The sequence below is a fragment of the Pristiophorus japonicus genome, chromosome 22 (assembly GCF_044704955.1).
Source record: "Pristiophorus japonicus isolate sPriJap1 chromosome 22, sPriJap1.hap1, whole genome shotgun sequence".
NCBI lineage: Eukaryota > Metazoa > Chordata > Chondrichthyes > Pristiophoridae > Pristiophorus > Pristiophorus japonicus.
The window spans coordinates 25,390,256-25,405,732 of NC_091998.1; the positions used below are offsets into that span (position 1 = coordinate 25,390,256).

At 45.4% G+C, this 15,477-nt stretch overlaps 1 protein-coding gene across 7 annotated transcripts in view; it reads right to left on the bottom strand.

The window, feature by feature from the left end:
* LOC139234909 (A disintegrin and metalloproteinase with thrombospondin motifs 14) overlaps positions 1-15,477 on the bottom strand; it is a 244,455-nt gene that overhangs the window by 14,885 nt on the left and 214,093 nt on the right. For all 7 annotated transcript variants that reach the window (XR_011588361.1, XM_070865779.1, XM_070865778.1 and 4 more), the window contains 2 exons: positions 9,839-9,971; positions 8,595-8,802 (listed from right to left, as the gene is read on the bottom strand). Coding sequence is in view for 6 of the 7 variants with exons in the window: in XM_070865779.1 (XP_070721880.1) it covers positions 8,595-8,802; positions 9,839-9,971 (341 nt within the window). In the remaining variant the exon portion in view is untranslated. The remainder of the gene's footprint in view (positions 1-8,594; positions 8,803-9,838; positions 9,972-15,477) is intronic.

A 15,477-nucleotide genomic window follows, 5' to 3' on the forward strand; every position in this document is an offset into this window, starting at 1 on the left:
GAGGTGCCCCATTGTTCCACAGCTCTTGCAAACATACCCTTTGAAGCGGCGTGAATAGGCTGAATGGAAGCCTCCACAACGCCAACAAGGTGTGAATTGCCTTGCATTCATCCTTTGTTGGGGACTCCGAGTCATCTGGGTCACCTGAGGCCTGCTGGCAGTTGCTACTCGTGGGTTCTGCCCTGTACATTTCTGCTTGCAAACACAGTTCCAGTTAATTTATGAACATTGCTAGCACTTGTGTACTGAGAGATTTGTTTCAGGTGGACATAAACACCTGTGCTATCGCAATGGTCTTACTGAGGGTCGGTGTCTCTACAGTCAAAAGTTTTCGTAGGATGGTCTCATGGCCAATGCCCAGTACAAAAAAGTCTCTGAGCACTTGCTCCAGGTAGCCATCAAACTCACATTGTCCTGCAAGTCGCCTTAGCTCAGCGACGTAGCTCGCCACTTCCTGATCTTCAGATCGCTGGCACGTGCAGAACTGATATCTCGCCATCAGCACGCTCTCCCTTGGGTTAAGATGCTTCCGAACCAGTGTACACAGCTCCTATTACGACTTATCTGTGGGTTTCACCGGAGCCAGAAGATTCTTCATGAGGCTGTAGGTCGGTGCCCCGCAGACTGTGAGGAGGACCGCTCTCCTTTCTGCAGCGCTTCCTTCTCCATCCAGCTCTTTGGCTTCAAAGTACTGGTCTAGCCGTTCGACACAGGCTTCCCAGTCCTCACCCTCCGAGAACTTCTCCAGGATGCCCACAGTTTGCTGCATCTTTGCGTTGGATTCGTATTCTCGTCGCCAGTTATTGTGTTCCTAACACAGATGAGGCTGCACATAGGGAGGTTAAAGTAACAGTGACCTCAGTCTTTAATAAGACACTCTAGATGAGGAACAGGCCTTAGGGACCGGCTTATATAGAGTGCCCCCAAGGGATGCTCGAATCCCTTGGGACTTCAGAGGATGAGCTCCCTGGTGGCGGAACATGGGAGTTCATGCTTTACAGATACAGAACAATTTTCACTGAAAATTATAATCACAGTACGAATTACATTTTTTTTTACAGCTTGTGTGATGATGCATTTGTCATTACATAGAATTCACAGCGCAGAAACAGGCCATTCAGTCTATGCCGGTGATAATGCTCCACACGAGCCTCCTCACATCCAAGTTCATCTAACCTATAAGTATATCATAGAAACATAGAAAATAGGTGCAGGAGTAGGCCATTCGTCCCTTCGAGCCTGCACCGCCATTCAATAAGATCATGGCTGATCATTCCTTCAGTACTCCTTTCCTGCTTTCTCTCCATACCCCTTGATCCCCTTAACTCTAAGGGCCATATCTAACTCCCTCTTGAATATATCCAATGAACTGGCATCAACAACTCTCTGCGGCAGGGAATTTCGTAGGTTAACAACTCTCTGAGTGAAGAAGTTTCTCCTCATCCCAGTCCTAAATGGCCTACCCCTTATCCTAAGACTGTCCCCTGGTTCTGGACTTCTCCAACATCGAGAACATTCTTTCCGCATCTAACCTGTCCAGTCCCGTCAGAATCTTATATGTTTCTATGAGATCCCCTCTCATCCTTCTAAACGCCAGTGAATAAAGGCCCAATTGATCCAGTCTCTCCTCATATGACAGCCCAGCCATCCCTGGAATCAGTCTGGTGAACCTTCGCTGCACTCCCTCAATAGTAAGAACGTCCTTGCTCAGACTAGGAGACCTAAACTGAACACAATATTCTAGTTGAGGCCTCACTAAGGCCCTGTACAATGACAGTAAGACCTCCCTGCTCCTATATTCAAATCCCCTAGCTATGAAGGCCGACATACCATTTGCCTTCTTTACCGCCTGCTGTCCCTGTGTGCCCACTTTCAGTGATTGATGAACCATGACACCCAGGTCTCGTTGCACCTCCCCTTTTTCTAGTCTACCGCCATTCAGATAATATTCTGCCTTCGAGTTTTTGCCCCCAAAATGGATAACCTCACATTTATCCACATTATACTGCATCTGCCATGTATTTGCCCACTCACCTAATCTGTCCAAGTCACCCTGCAGCCTCTTAGCGTCTTCCTCACAGCTCACACCACCACCCAGTTTAGTGTCATCCGAAAACTTAGAGATATTACACTCTATTCCTTCATCCAAATCGTTAATGTATATTGTAAAGAGCTGGGGTCCCAGCACTGAGCCCTGCGGCACCCCACTAGCAACTGCCTGCCATTCTGAAAAGGACCTGTTTATCCCAACTCTCTGCTTCCTGTCTGCCAACCAGTTCTCTATCCACGTCAGTACATTACCCCCAATACCATGCGCTTTGATTTTGTACACCAATCTCTTGTGCAGGACCTTGTCATAAAAGCCTTTTGAAAGTCCAAATACACCACATCCACTGGTTCTCCCTTGTCCACTCTACTAGTTACATCCTCAAAAAATTCCAGAAGATTCGTCAAGCATGATTTCCCCTTCATAAATCCATGCTAGCTCGGTCCGATCCTATCACTGCTTTCCAAATGGGCTGCTATTTCATCCTTAATGATTGATTCTAACATTTCCCCCACTACTGATGTCAGGCTAACCGGTCTATAATTACCCGCTTTCGCTCTCCCTCTCCCTCCTTTTTTAAAAAGTGGCATTACATTAGCAACCCTCCAGTCCATAGGAACTGATCTGGAGTCGATAGACTGTTGGAAAATGATCACCAATGCATCCACTATTTCTAGGGCCACTTCCTTAAGTACTCTGGGATGCAGACTATCAGGACCCGGGGATTTATCGGCCTTTAATCCCAGCAATTTCCCTAACACAATTTCCTGCCTAATAAGGATATCTTTCAGTTCCTCATTCTCACTAGACCCACTGTCCCCTAGTACAATGGGAAGGCTATTTGTATTTTCCTTTGTGAAGACAGAACCAAAGTATTGGTTCAATTGGTCTGCCATTTCTTTGTTCCCCATTATAAATTCACCTGAATCCGACTGCAAGGGACCTCCGTTTCTCTTTACTAATCTTTTTCTCTTCACATATTTATAGAAGCTTTTGCAGTGAGTTTTTATGTTCCCTGCAAGCTTCCTCTCGTACTCTATTTTCCCCATCTTAATTAAATCCTTAGTCCTCCACTGTTGAATTCTAAATTTCTCCCAGTCCTCAGGTTTATTGCTTTTTCTAGCCAATTTATATGCCTTTTCCTTGGTTTTAACACTATCCTTAATTTCCCTTGTTAGCCATGGTTGAGCCACCTTCCCCGTTTTATTTTTACTCCAGACAGGGATGTACAATTGTTGAAGTTCATCAATGTCATCTTTAAATGTTTGCTATTGCTTATCCACCGTCAACCCTTTAAGTATCCTCTGCCAGTCTATTCTAGCCAATTCACACCTCATACCGTCAATGTTACCTTTCCTTAAGTTCAGGATCCTAGTTTCCGAATTAACTTTGTCACTCTCCATCTTAATAAGGAATTCTACTATATTATGGTCACTTTTCCCCAAAGGGCCTCGCACAACAAGATTGCTAATTAGTCCCTTCTCATTACACATCATCCAGTCTAGGATGGCCAGCTCCCTGGCTGGTTCCTAGACATATTGGTCTAGAAAACCATCCCTAATACACTCCAGGAAATCCTCCTCCACTGCATTGCTACCAGTTAGGTTTGCCCAATCTATATGTAGATTAAAGTCGCCCATGATTACTGCTGTACCTTTATTGCACACATCCCTTATTTCTTGTTTGATGCTGTCCCCAACCTCACTATTACTATTTGGTGGTCTATACACAACTCCCACTAGCATTTTCTGCCCTTTGGAATTCCGCAGCTCCACCCATACCGATTCCACATCATCCAGGCTAATGTCTTTCCTTACAATTGCATTGATTTTCTCTTTAACCATCAACGCCACCCCGCCTCCTTTTCCTTTATGTCTATCCTTCCTAAATGCTGAATATCCTTGGATGTTGAGTTCCCAGCCTTGGTCACCCGGGAGCCATGTCTCCGTGATGCCAATCACATCGTATCCGTTAACTGCTATCTGCGCAGTTAATTCATCCACCTTATTCCGAATACTCCTCGCATTGAGGCACAGAGCCTTCAGGCTTGTCTTTTTAACATACTTTGCCCCTTTTGAATCTTGCTGTAATGTGCCCCATTTTGCTTTTTGCTTGGGTTTCTCTGCCCTGCACTTTTACTATTCTCCTTTCTATCTTTTGCTTCTGCCCCCCTTTATATTTCCCTCTGTCTCCCTGCATAGGTTCCCAACCCCCTTCCATATTAGTTTAACTCCTCCTCAACAGCACTTGCAAACACTCCCCCTAGGACATTGGTTCCAATCCTGCCCAGGTGCAGACCGTCCGGTTTGTACTGGTCCCACCTCCTCCAGAACCGGTTCCAATGTTTCTATTCTTCTATTCCTTTCTCTCGCATGTACTTATCTAGCTTCCTCTTAAATGTAGTTATGCTATTTGCTGCAACCACTCCCTGTGGAAGCAAGTTCCATATTCTAACCACTCTCTGGGTAAACAAGTTTCTCCTGAATTTTTTTACTGGATTTATTAGTGGCTACATTACAACAGTGATAACACTCGAAAAGTACTTCATTGGCTGTAAAGGGCTTTGAAATGACCAGTGGTCGTGAAAGGCGCTATATAAATCCAAGTCTTGGGCTGGATTTTCAGCTTTTAAGATTTTGGGACATTAGAGAGGAGATGGTCTGCACTGCATCTAGTGGATGGAAGGAGGCCTGTGCCAGGGATGTTCAAAACGATATGGAAGGAGATATCCCTGGAGGTGTCAGCAGCAGATATGATGGCTAGAACTGCCACCCAATGCCGCAAGAAGTTTAACGACCTCACGAGGGTTGTCAGAGTGAGGACCCTTCACATTTACGCACTCCTGCCATGGTTGCAAGATCACTGTCTCACAAGTCTTTGATGGAGCTGCCCCTTCTCTATATGTTCCAGGCCATGGGGTGAGTTATTGAAGCCACCCGAAAGCTGGAGGCTTACTTCGCCAGCCATGCCCTCTGTATGTTGCAGGATGCACGTACCCTATTGTCTCCTAATCATTGTTAACACTCCTTGTACTCCCCTTCCACTGTTAATATGTATTGACCAAACGTCACCCTGAGCCGCTATGCTACCTTGTTGTCACCTCTCCCACTTTTCCACATGCTGAGTCACTAGCCACGCAGATTGTACTGAAGACATTAGCTGCCACTGTCTGGAAGTGCAAATGTACTATGGAAGGCACATGTGGCACAAGAGGAGGTGCACACTTACTCAACCCTTCTTTTTGCTCTTATTGCAGGCAAAGTTATTGCATAATTGAAGGGAGCAGCGTCGGACTGGAGACGGACAGCCTGATCTGCAGGACCTGACCGAGGTAGAGCAGAGTGTGTCGGCCCTCATGGGCACCCCAGTTCGCGTGGCGTCTGGCGGCAAGGCTGAGCCCCCTATGTGTAGTGATGGTATGTGAATAGCATTTGCGATTGATGTGACTTCCTTGACCCCTAATATCAAGTGACCTAGACTCTTTACATATAGATGTCCAATGTCACCTTCCTCTTATCTGCCTGCCCCCTCCCCTGGTGCTAAACATACATCTGTTGCTTTGTGCTTATAGATGACCAGCCAGGAGCGCAACAGCCTTCCCGTGAGCCGTCGACATCTGGGCACAGGGGAGATGACGAGGGATGGGGATGATGGGGTCTCATGCTCAGGGAGCACACTATCAGTCCCACCGTGTGGGGACACAACATCAGGGGAGGAAGATGATTTTGAGGGGTTTGATGACAATGAGGCTCTTGGCCCCAGTGACCTACAGGAACGCCCAGCGGGAGGGGAAGCTCGGAGGTCAGCTCTCCAGAGGGTAAGTCGGCACAGTAGTCCTGCTGAAAGACAGGCAGACGCGGACCTGGACTTGGTGGCTATTCCCAGGGAGAACACGGAAATGTACCCCGGCCTCATGGGTGCATTGGGTAGTGTCCCCCAGAGCATAGATGCATTTGCTGTGAGTGCTGTGGAGGCCGCCTCACGCATTATCCGTGCATCGGAGGACTTCAGCGAGCCCATCCTTCCCCGCTCACAGAGGCAGATGGGCTCCTGCAGAGATAGTAGAGTCACAGAGGGGATGGCGCATGCCATGGCAGCAGCGATTGCATTGCAGTCACAAGCCATGCTCCAACTAGGTGATGTCATGCGATCATGACTGCTGCCATCCTCCCAGTGTTCTCCACTGTCCGACGGGAAAGCGACGGTACTGAAGCTGGCCAGCAAGTTGTGGTCACACATCGTGCTCTGGATGCTGCAACTTAGGCCTGAGTGTATGGCAGTGGTCCCCAGGAAATGGAAGGTGCTGTTCTTCCTCAAGATGATAGCATTCCAGCTCCCACCATTGACTCTCCGATCTTGCATCTAATGCAGTCCACTCCCGGTCCATCAGAGACTGCTGCCGCTGATGCTGAGGCGGAGCAGTCAGCAGCCGGGCCTTCCAGGTCCAGAGCTGATCCAGGGCGTCCTAACAGGCCTTCTATGTTTGGCCTACTAACACAGCAGTCCTTAAGCAGCCTTGCTGTAGTCACTGAGGCCTTATTGAGGAGCAGCAGGCATGGGAGGGAGGTAAAGGGAAGGGGGGGGGGGTGAGGGTGCAAAGCTCTGGGCAAGTCGGATTAAGGTGTAGGACAACATTGGGGAGATGCACCGATTTTTGCTAATGCCACCTGTAAATAGTTAAGCTGAATTGCTGCACTTCATTGTTGTTGAGTGCATTGCAATCGGAAGTTGTATATTGTATGTGTCTTTGCGGTCTGTGGGGGGTGGGGTGGGGGGGGGGGGGGAGTTGTTTAGTTAGTTTGTCCCAGTAAAATGTCACTTTGACTGTTGCCATTGATATCTTGTGTATCATTCCAAAGTTCACCGTTGATGTGCCTTTATGGTGGCACATAGAGTGGCCAGTATTAGCTCCATCCCTCAGCTGCCTCCATTCAAGAGAACTGATCCATTATGAGCGGCTCTTGGTCCGGCAGCATCTCCCGCGCCTCCCCCGTGGATGGTGTGGCTGTCCAATCAGGGCTTCGCCAAGCTCCTCTTCGTCGTCCTCCTCCTCCTCCTCCTCGAGGTGGGCCTGCAATCCCAACTGGCAATGCCTGGCCCCTCATGATGGCCAAGTTGTGCAGCATGCAGCACACCACAATGAATTTGGATACCTGTTGAGGGGAGTATTGAAGGCTGCCGCCAGAGCGGTCCAGGCATTGGAAATGTTGCTTGGGCACCCCAACTATCTGTTTGATGAGGTTGCAGGTGGCCCCATGGCCTCATTGTACCAAGCTCCGCTTCTGTGGTGGGGTTGCAGATGGTGGTCATGAACCAGGTGGCTGAAACAATCGTGAGACGGTGTTCTCACATAGGATAAACGCATTACGTGCGCTCCCTGGATAGCTGGCATTCATTGCGAGGATGCACTGCGTGTGGTCGCACACCAACTGGACTTTTAGTTTCTGAATACCTGTGTGTTGTGTAATGGTGCTCACAAGGCCACGTGTGTGTAGTCAATGGCTTCTTGAACCCTTGGAAAGCCCGCAATTCTGCCAAACCCAAATGCCTGCTCTTTTGGAACTTTATGAAGTCCATTCTGCGGGCGTACAGTCTCTTTGTGACTTGGCGAATGCAGCGAATTGAGAGATGCTTCATAGGTCTCCTGCTGCAGCCTAGAAGGAGCCGAAGGCATAGAAGGTCAGCGCCACAGTCACCTTCACTACGACGGGCAGCGCAGTCCTGTTGGCGCTGTAAGGCTGTAGGTCTGCCTGTAGGAGACGGCGTATCTCTGTCAGCACTTCCTTCTCACACACTGCTCCTCAGAGAGCTGGAGATAGGAGCGTTGGTGCCTGTAAACCCGTGGGGGGTAAGCCCTCCTCCCCAGACGTCTTCGGCCTCTCCTCATCCGTGGGCCGACATGGGCAAGAGCCCTTCTTCTATCCTGATACCACCTAGCAATAGCATGGAGCATGATAGCTGGCGAACTAGTAATGCCCCCATTAATTTATTTCACTGAAGTTGTAGGGACACTGTAATGGCAGATAAAACTACCGCTTTTAAGTCAGAGCTTCACGCAGTGTGCTGTGCACAAATGTTGCAGTCAATGTGACCTGCTATTTAGGATCCTCCTCCCTCAATTTAAAGACACGGCAAATACCATCTACTCGACCGTGGGATCGCCTGATTTTTCAGGCGCCACTTGGAGCAGACGTTTAATGCGGCGTTAGGGTCTAATTTTGCAACCGGGGCACTAGTGGAATGTTGCACGACGATTGACATCATGATCTCATTGACACTAGAGGGTGGAGCGGTAGGTTTTTGCGCCGCCACAAACTCTGAGCCGAATTTGGCGGCCAGGCGGTAAAAGCTGGCCGCCTGCTGTTACGCCTTCAGACACCCTTTACCGCCCCTCCAGGCTGCTACCAGAGACGCAAGGGAGTCGAAAATCCAGCTCTTTTTTTCTTTCTTATATTTATGTTCTCCAGTTTTGGACTGACCCACAAGTAGAAACATTTTGACTGGTTTAGAATAGTTTGCAGAGATAAGTTCTGTGAGTTTTGTGTACCTGAGACCAAGCTCCCATCCGCCACTGTGCTGGACATGGTGTACGGTTACATGGCCTCCGACTCTCGGGACGGTCTCCAGCACAATACTTGGCATGCACTGTTCTATTGGCACCTTCGTTGAGAGTCTGGACGCACTGTACAACTCTTGTTTGGTATCCTACTTTTCCACAAGTTTTACTACAAGATCCCCATTCCTCAGTTAACCATCTGCAACAGAACAGAATTAAACATGAAAGCAATGTTCAACATTAAAAAACAACATTAATAGAACTTGCTTCCTGGGAATTGGTGGTCATAGTATTATTTAGAATAAACAACCTCGTTTTTTTTTTTAAAATAGAAATGAAAAATGCTGGAAGCTCACAGCAGATTGTGCAGAAAAAATGAGAGGTTAACATTTTGCATGTACATAGAAAATAGGAGCAGGAGTAGGCCATTCGGCCCTTCAAGCCTGCACCACCATTCAATGAGTTCATGGCTGATCACGCAACTTCAGTATCCCATTCCTGCTTTCTCTCCATACCCTTTGATCCCTTTAGCCATAAAGGCCACATCTAACTCCCTTTTGAATATATCTAACGAACTGGCCTCAACAACTTTCATAGGTTCCATAGGTTCACAATTCTCTGAGTGAAGAAGTTTCTCCTCATCTCGGTCCTAAATGGCTTACCACTTATCCTTAGACTGTGACCCCTGGTTCTCGACTTCCCCAACATCGGGAACATTCTTCCTGCATCTAACCTGTCCAATCCCGTCAGAATTTTATATGTTTCAATGAGATCCCCTCTCATTCTTCTAAATTCCAGTGAATATAAGCCTAGTCGATCCAGTCTTTCTTCATATATCAGTCCTGCCATCCCGGGAATCAGTCTGGTGAAGCTTCGCTGCACTCTCAATAGCAAGAATGTCATTCCTCAGATTAGGAGACCAAAACTATACACAATATTCAAGGTGTGGCCTCACCAAGGCCCTCTGTCAGAACTGTATTTTAATCCTCGACACTTGTACTCTCATAATATTGAAACCATGCTAACCATGATTCTAACCATGTGCACAAAGCTCCTTTGCCACTAACCTGACACTGACATATGTCGAGGCAAAAGTGGCATTATGACTTCAATCTACTTCAATGCAGGTTGTCCTCTACAGATACCAGTCTGAGACTATTAACAGAATCTGTTTAAAACTTTGCTAGCAATCGTCCAGTTAGTTCTAAATAGAAAAGCAGTAGCATTGTGCTTACGATGGCTGTGTGCACTCGTGAAGATTGCAACGTCTCCTTATAGGCTTTGGTTTCTTGCTGTTATCACAGTAATTCCTGTGCACCATCTTGCTGTCACTTTTTCGTCTACATCCATATTTGGTATATTGTATGCCTGAAAATAAAGTTACAATATTAGTATACACTTGTAATAATATCTGGCAAAATAATCTGTAAGAGAATACTAAAACTTGGATTTGGATTTGTGTTTAAATGTTCTGTACTATAAAATATACCATTACAAGATGGCATACAAATCAGGGTCCCTTTTGAACTATATAATTACAGATAGATCTTGTGAATTAGTGCTCCCTTTGCGGGACGGGAATGCATACCTGGACTTCAGGCACGGGGCTCAGCACAATGCAGCGTACCTGCATCATTTTCCATTCTTCCATTTGTTTAGTACAGAAAATCATGCAGGCGTACTGACCTCTGCACCCAAATGTACTCTCAATATGCAAAGCTCTGAGCTGAGGAGCACTAATTTGTAAAATCTAACCGTGTATGTATTGTGGTGGGATTCTGCTCACTTTAGGCAAGGGCCTTCTGTGGGAAGTCTCTCTCTTTGTAAGTTCTTAATTTTTATGCTACATTAGGGAGAAAAGTATTTTTAAAATACTTGTGTAAATGCAGTCAAAATATCTCCCAGTAAGCTGCAACAGGCCAAAAGCAGAATCCTTCCAGACTGAATCTCCTGCTCAGTCCTATTTGAATGATACATCTGATGGACTGTCTTTGCCTAACTGCCACAAGGTTGAGTTGGAATGGCTTCCTTCCATATACTGGATGCTTCTCTCTGTACAACACCACTGCAAAATTCAGTCGTAACTTACCCTTATTAATAATTAAACAATAATCATGCAGCAAATGTCTCAGACTATGCTACATACGTTTTTTAGGCAAAAGAGCAAACAGATGTATTGGCATACTTTATTATAACAGCACAGTGGATTTTGCTCAGGAAGAATCTTTCAACCATCAAATATTGAAGTTGTTTGGTTTATAGATTACTCGAGAAAACCTCGTCATTTATTCATTTGTACAAATTTTGCGATCCACAGAGGCCCTGTAAATAATTCTTTATGAATAAGATAATGACATAGAAACATAGAAAATAGGTGCAGGAGTAGGCCATTCGGCCCTTCGAGCCTGCACCGCCATTCAATAAGATCATGGCTGATCATTCCCTCTGTACCCTTTTCCTGCTTTCTCTCCATACCCCTTGATCCCCTTAGCCGTAAGACCATATCTAACTCCCTCTTGATTATATCCAATGAACTGGCATCAACAACTCTCTGAGTGAAGAAGTTTCTCCTCATCTCAGTCCTAAATGGCCTACCCCTTATTCTAAGACTATGTCCCCTGGTTCTGGACTTCCCCAACATCGGGAACATTCTTCCCGCATCTAACCTGTCCAGTCCCGTCAGAATCTTATACGTTTCTATGTGATCCCCTCTCATCCTTCTAAACTCCAGTGAATAAAGGCCCAGTTGATCCAGTCTCTCCTCATATGACAGCCCAGCCATTCCTGGAATCAGTCTGGTGAACCTTCACTGCACTCCCTCAATAGCAAGAACGCCCTTCCTCAGATTAGGAGACCAAAACTGAATACAATATTCCAGGTGAGGCCTCACTAAGCTCCTGTACAACTGCAATAAGACCTCCCTGCTCCAAATTCAAATCCCCTAGCTATGAAGGCCAACATACCATTTGCCTTTTTTACCGCCTGCTGTACCAGCATGCCCACTTTCAGTGACTGATGAACCATGACACCCAGGTCTCGTTGCACCTCCCCTTTTCCTAATCTGCCACCATTCAGATAATATTCTGCCTTCTTGTTTTTGCCCCCAAAGTGGATAACCTCAAATTTATCCACATTATACTGCATCTGCCATGTATTTACCCACTCGCCTAACCTGTCCAAGTCACCCTGCAGCCTCTTAGCGTCCTCCTCACAGCTCACAACGCCATCCAGTTTAGTGTCATCTGCAAACTTGGAGATATTACACTCAATTCCATCATCTAAATCATTAATATATATTGCAAAGAGCTGGGGACCCAGCACTGAGCCCTGCAGCACTCCACTAGTCACTGCCTGCCATTCTGTAAAGGACCCGTTTATCCTGACTCTCTGCTTCCTGTCTGCCAACCAGTTCTCTATCCATGTCAGTACATTACCCCCAATACCATGTGCTTTGATTTTGCACAGCAATCTCTTGTGTGAGACCTTGTCAAAAGCCTTTTGAAAGTCCAAATACACCACATCCACTGGTTCTCCCTTATCCACTCTACTAGTTACATCCTCAAAAAATTCCAGAAGATTTGTCAAGCACGATTTCCCCTTCATAAATCCATGCTGACTTGGACCAATCTTATCACTGCTTTCCAAATGCGCTGCTATTTCATCCTTAATGATTGACTCCAACATTTTCCCCACTACTGATGTCAGGCTAACCGGTCTATAATTACCCACTTTCTCTCTCCCTCCTTTTTTAAAAAGTGGTAATACATTAGCAACCCTCCAGTCCATAGGAACTGATCCAGAGTTGATAGACTGCTGGAAAATTATCATCAATGCATCCACTATTTCTAGGGTCACTTCCTTAAGTACTCTGGGATGTAGACTATCAGGCCCTGGGGATTTATTGGTCTTCAATCCCATCAATTTCCCTAAACACAATTTCCCGCCTAATAAGGATATCCTTCAGTTCCTCCTTCTCACTAGACCCTCGGTCCCCTAGTACATCCGGAAGGTTATTTGTGTCTTCCTTTGTGAAGACAGAACCGAAGTACTTGTTCAATTGGTGTGCCATTTCTTTGTTCCCCATTATAAATTCACCCGAATCCGACTGCAAGGAACCTACGTTTGTCTTCACTAATCTTTTTCTCTTCACATATCTATAGAAGCTTTTGTAGTCAGTTTTTATGTTTCCGGCAAGTTTCCCCTCGGACTCTATTTTCTCCCTCTTAATTAAACTTTTTGTCCTCCACTGCTCAATTCCAAATTTTTTCCAGTCCTCCGGTTTGTTGCTTTTTCTGGCTAATTTGTATGCCTGTTCCTTGGATTTAACACTATCCTTAATTTCTCTTGTTAGCCACGGTTGAGCCATCTTCCCCATTTTATTTTTACTCCATACAGGGATGTACAATTGTTGAAGTTCGTCCATATGATCTTTAAAGGTTTGCCATTGCCTATCCACTGTCAACCCTTTAAGTATCATTTGCCAGTCTAATCTAGCCAATTTGCGTCTCATACCGTCAAAGTTACCTTTCCTTAAATTCAGGACCCTAGTTTCTGAATTAACTGTGTCACTCTCCATCTTAATAAAGAATTCTACCATATTATGGTCACTCTTCCCCAAGGGGCCTCGCACAACAAGATTGCTAATTAGTCCCTTCTGGGTCCAAGTCCCCTTTTTGATCATTAATCATTAAATATAAGAGACTACAAAGGTATGAAGGCAGAGTTGACTAAAGTGGGCTGGGAAAATAGTTTGAGGTGTGGGACGGTTGATGAGCAGTGGCAGACATTTAAGGAGATAACTCTCAACAGAAATATATTCCAATGAGAAGGAAAGACTAAGAGAAGGGATAACTAAGGAAATAAGAGATGTTATCAAATTGAAAACAAGGGCATACAAAGTGGCCAAGACTAGTGGGAGGCCAAAGGATTGGGAAACTTTTAAAAGCCAGCAAAGAACGACTAAAACATTAAGAGGGAAGATAGATTATGAAAGTAAACTAGCATGAAATATAAAAACAGATAGTAAGCGTTTCTACAGGTACATAAAAAGGAAAAGAGTGTCTAAAGTAAATGTTGGTCCCTTAGAGGATGAGACTGGGGAATTAATAATGAGGAACAGGGAAATGGTAGAGACTTTGAACAAATATTTTGTATCGGTCTTCACGGTAGAAAAGACACGAAAAACATCCCAATAGTGGATAATCAAGGGGCTATTAGGGAGGGAGGAACTTAATACAAATCACTAAAGAAGTAGTACTCGGCAAAATAATGGGACCAAAGGTGGACAAGTCCCCTGGACCTGATGGCTTGCATCCTAGGGTCTTAAAAGAAGTGGATGTATTGGTTGTAATCTACCAAAATTCCCTGGATTCTGGGGAGGTCCCAGCGGATTGGAAAACCGCAAAAGTAATGCCCCTATTTAAAAAAGGCAGACAGAAAGCAGGAAACTATAGACAAGATAGCCTAACATCTGTCATTGGGAAAATGTTGGAGTCCAATATTAAGGAAGCAGTAGCAGGATATTTGGAAAAACATAATTCAATCAAGCAGAGTCAGCATAGTTTTAATGAAAGGGAAATCATGTTTGACAAATTTGAGAATGTAACAAGCAGGGTGGAGAAGGGGGAACCAGTGGATGTGGTGTATTTGGATTTCCAGAAGGCATTGGATAAGGTGCCACATAAAAGGTTACTGCACAAGATAAAAGTTCACGGGGTTGGGGGTAATATAATAGCATGGATAGTGGATTGGCTAATTAACACAAAACAGAGTCGGGAAAAATGGGTCATTTTCCGGTTGGCAAACAGTAACTAGTGGGGTGCCGCAGGGATTGGTGCTGGAGTCTCAACTATTTACAATATATATTAATGACTTGGATGAAGGGACCGATGTAATGTAGTCAAGTTTGCTGATGGGTGGGAAAGCAAATTGTGAGGACACAATAAATCTGCAAAAAAATATAGACAGGCTAAGTGAGTGGGCAAAAATTTGGCAGATGGAGTACAACGTGGGAAAATGTGAGGTTATCCACTTCGGCAGAAAAAATAGAAAAGCAAATGATAATTTCAATGGCGAAAAATTACAAAGTGCTGCAGTACAGAGGGACCTGGGAGTTCTTGTGCATGGAACATAAAAGTTTGCATGTGCAACAAGTAATCAGGAAGACAAATGGAATATTGGCCTTTATTGCAAGGGGAATGGAGTATAAAAACCGAGAAGTCCTGCTACAACTGTACACGGTATTGGTGAGGCCACACCTAGAGTATTGCGTACAGTTTTGGTCTCCGTATTTAAGGAAGGATATACTTGCATTGGAGGCTATTCAGAGAAGGTTCACTAGGTTGATTCCAGAGATGAGGGGGTTGATTTATGAAGATAGATTGAGTAGGTTGGGCCTATACTCATTGGAGTTCAGAAGAATGAGAGGAGATCTTATCGAAACAGAGATAATGAAGGGACTCGACAAGGTGGATGCAGAGAGCATTTTTCTACTCATAGGGGAAACTAAGACAAGGGGGCATAGTCTCAGAATAAGGGGCCGCCCATTTAAAACTGAGATGCGGAGAAATTTCTTCTCTCAGAAGGTTGTAAATCTGTGGAATTCTCTGCCCCAGAGAGCCATGGAGGCTGGGTCATTGAATATATTTAAGGCATAGAGAGACAGATTTTTGAGCGATAAGGGAATAAAGGGTTATGGGGAGTGGGCAGGGAAGTGGAGTGGAGTCCTTGATCAGATCAGCCATGATCTTATTAAATGGCGCAGCAGGATCGAGGGGCTAAATGGCCTACTCCTGCTCCTATTTCTTATGTTCTTAATCCTACCTAGATGCTACTGTATCTAGCAATTAATTTATCTCTAAAAATACAGCCAAAA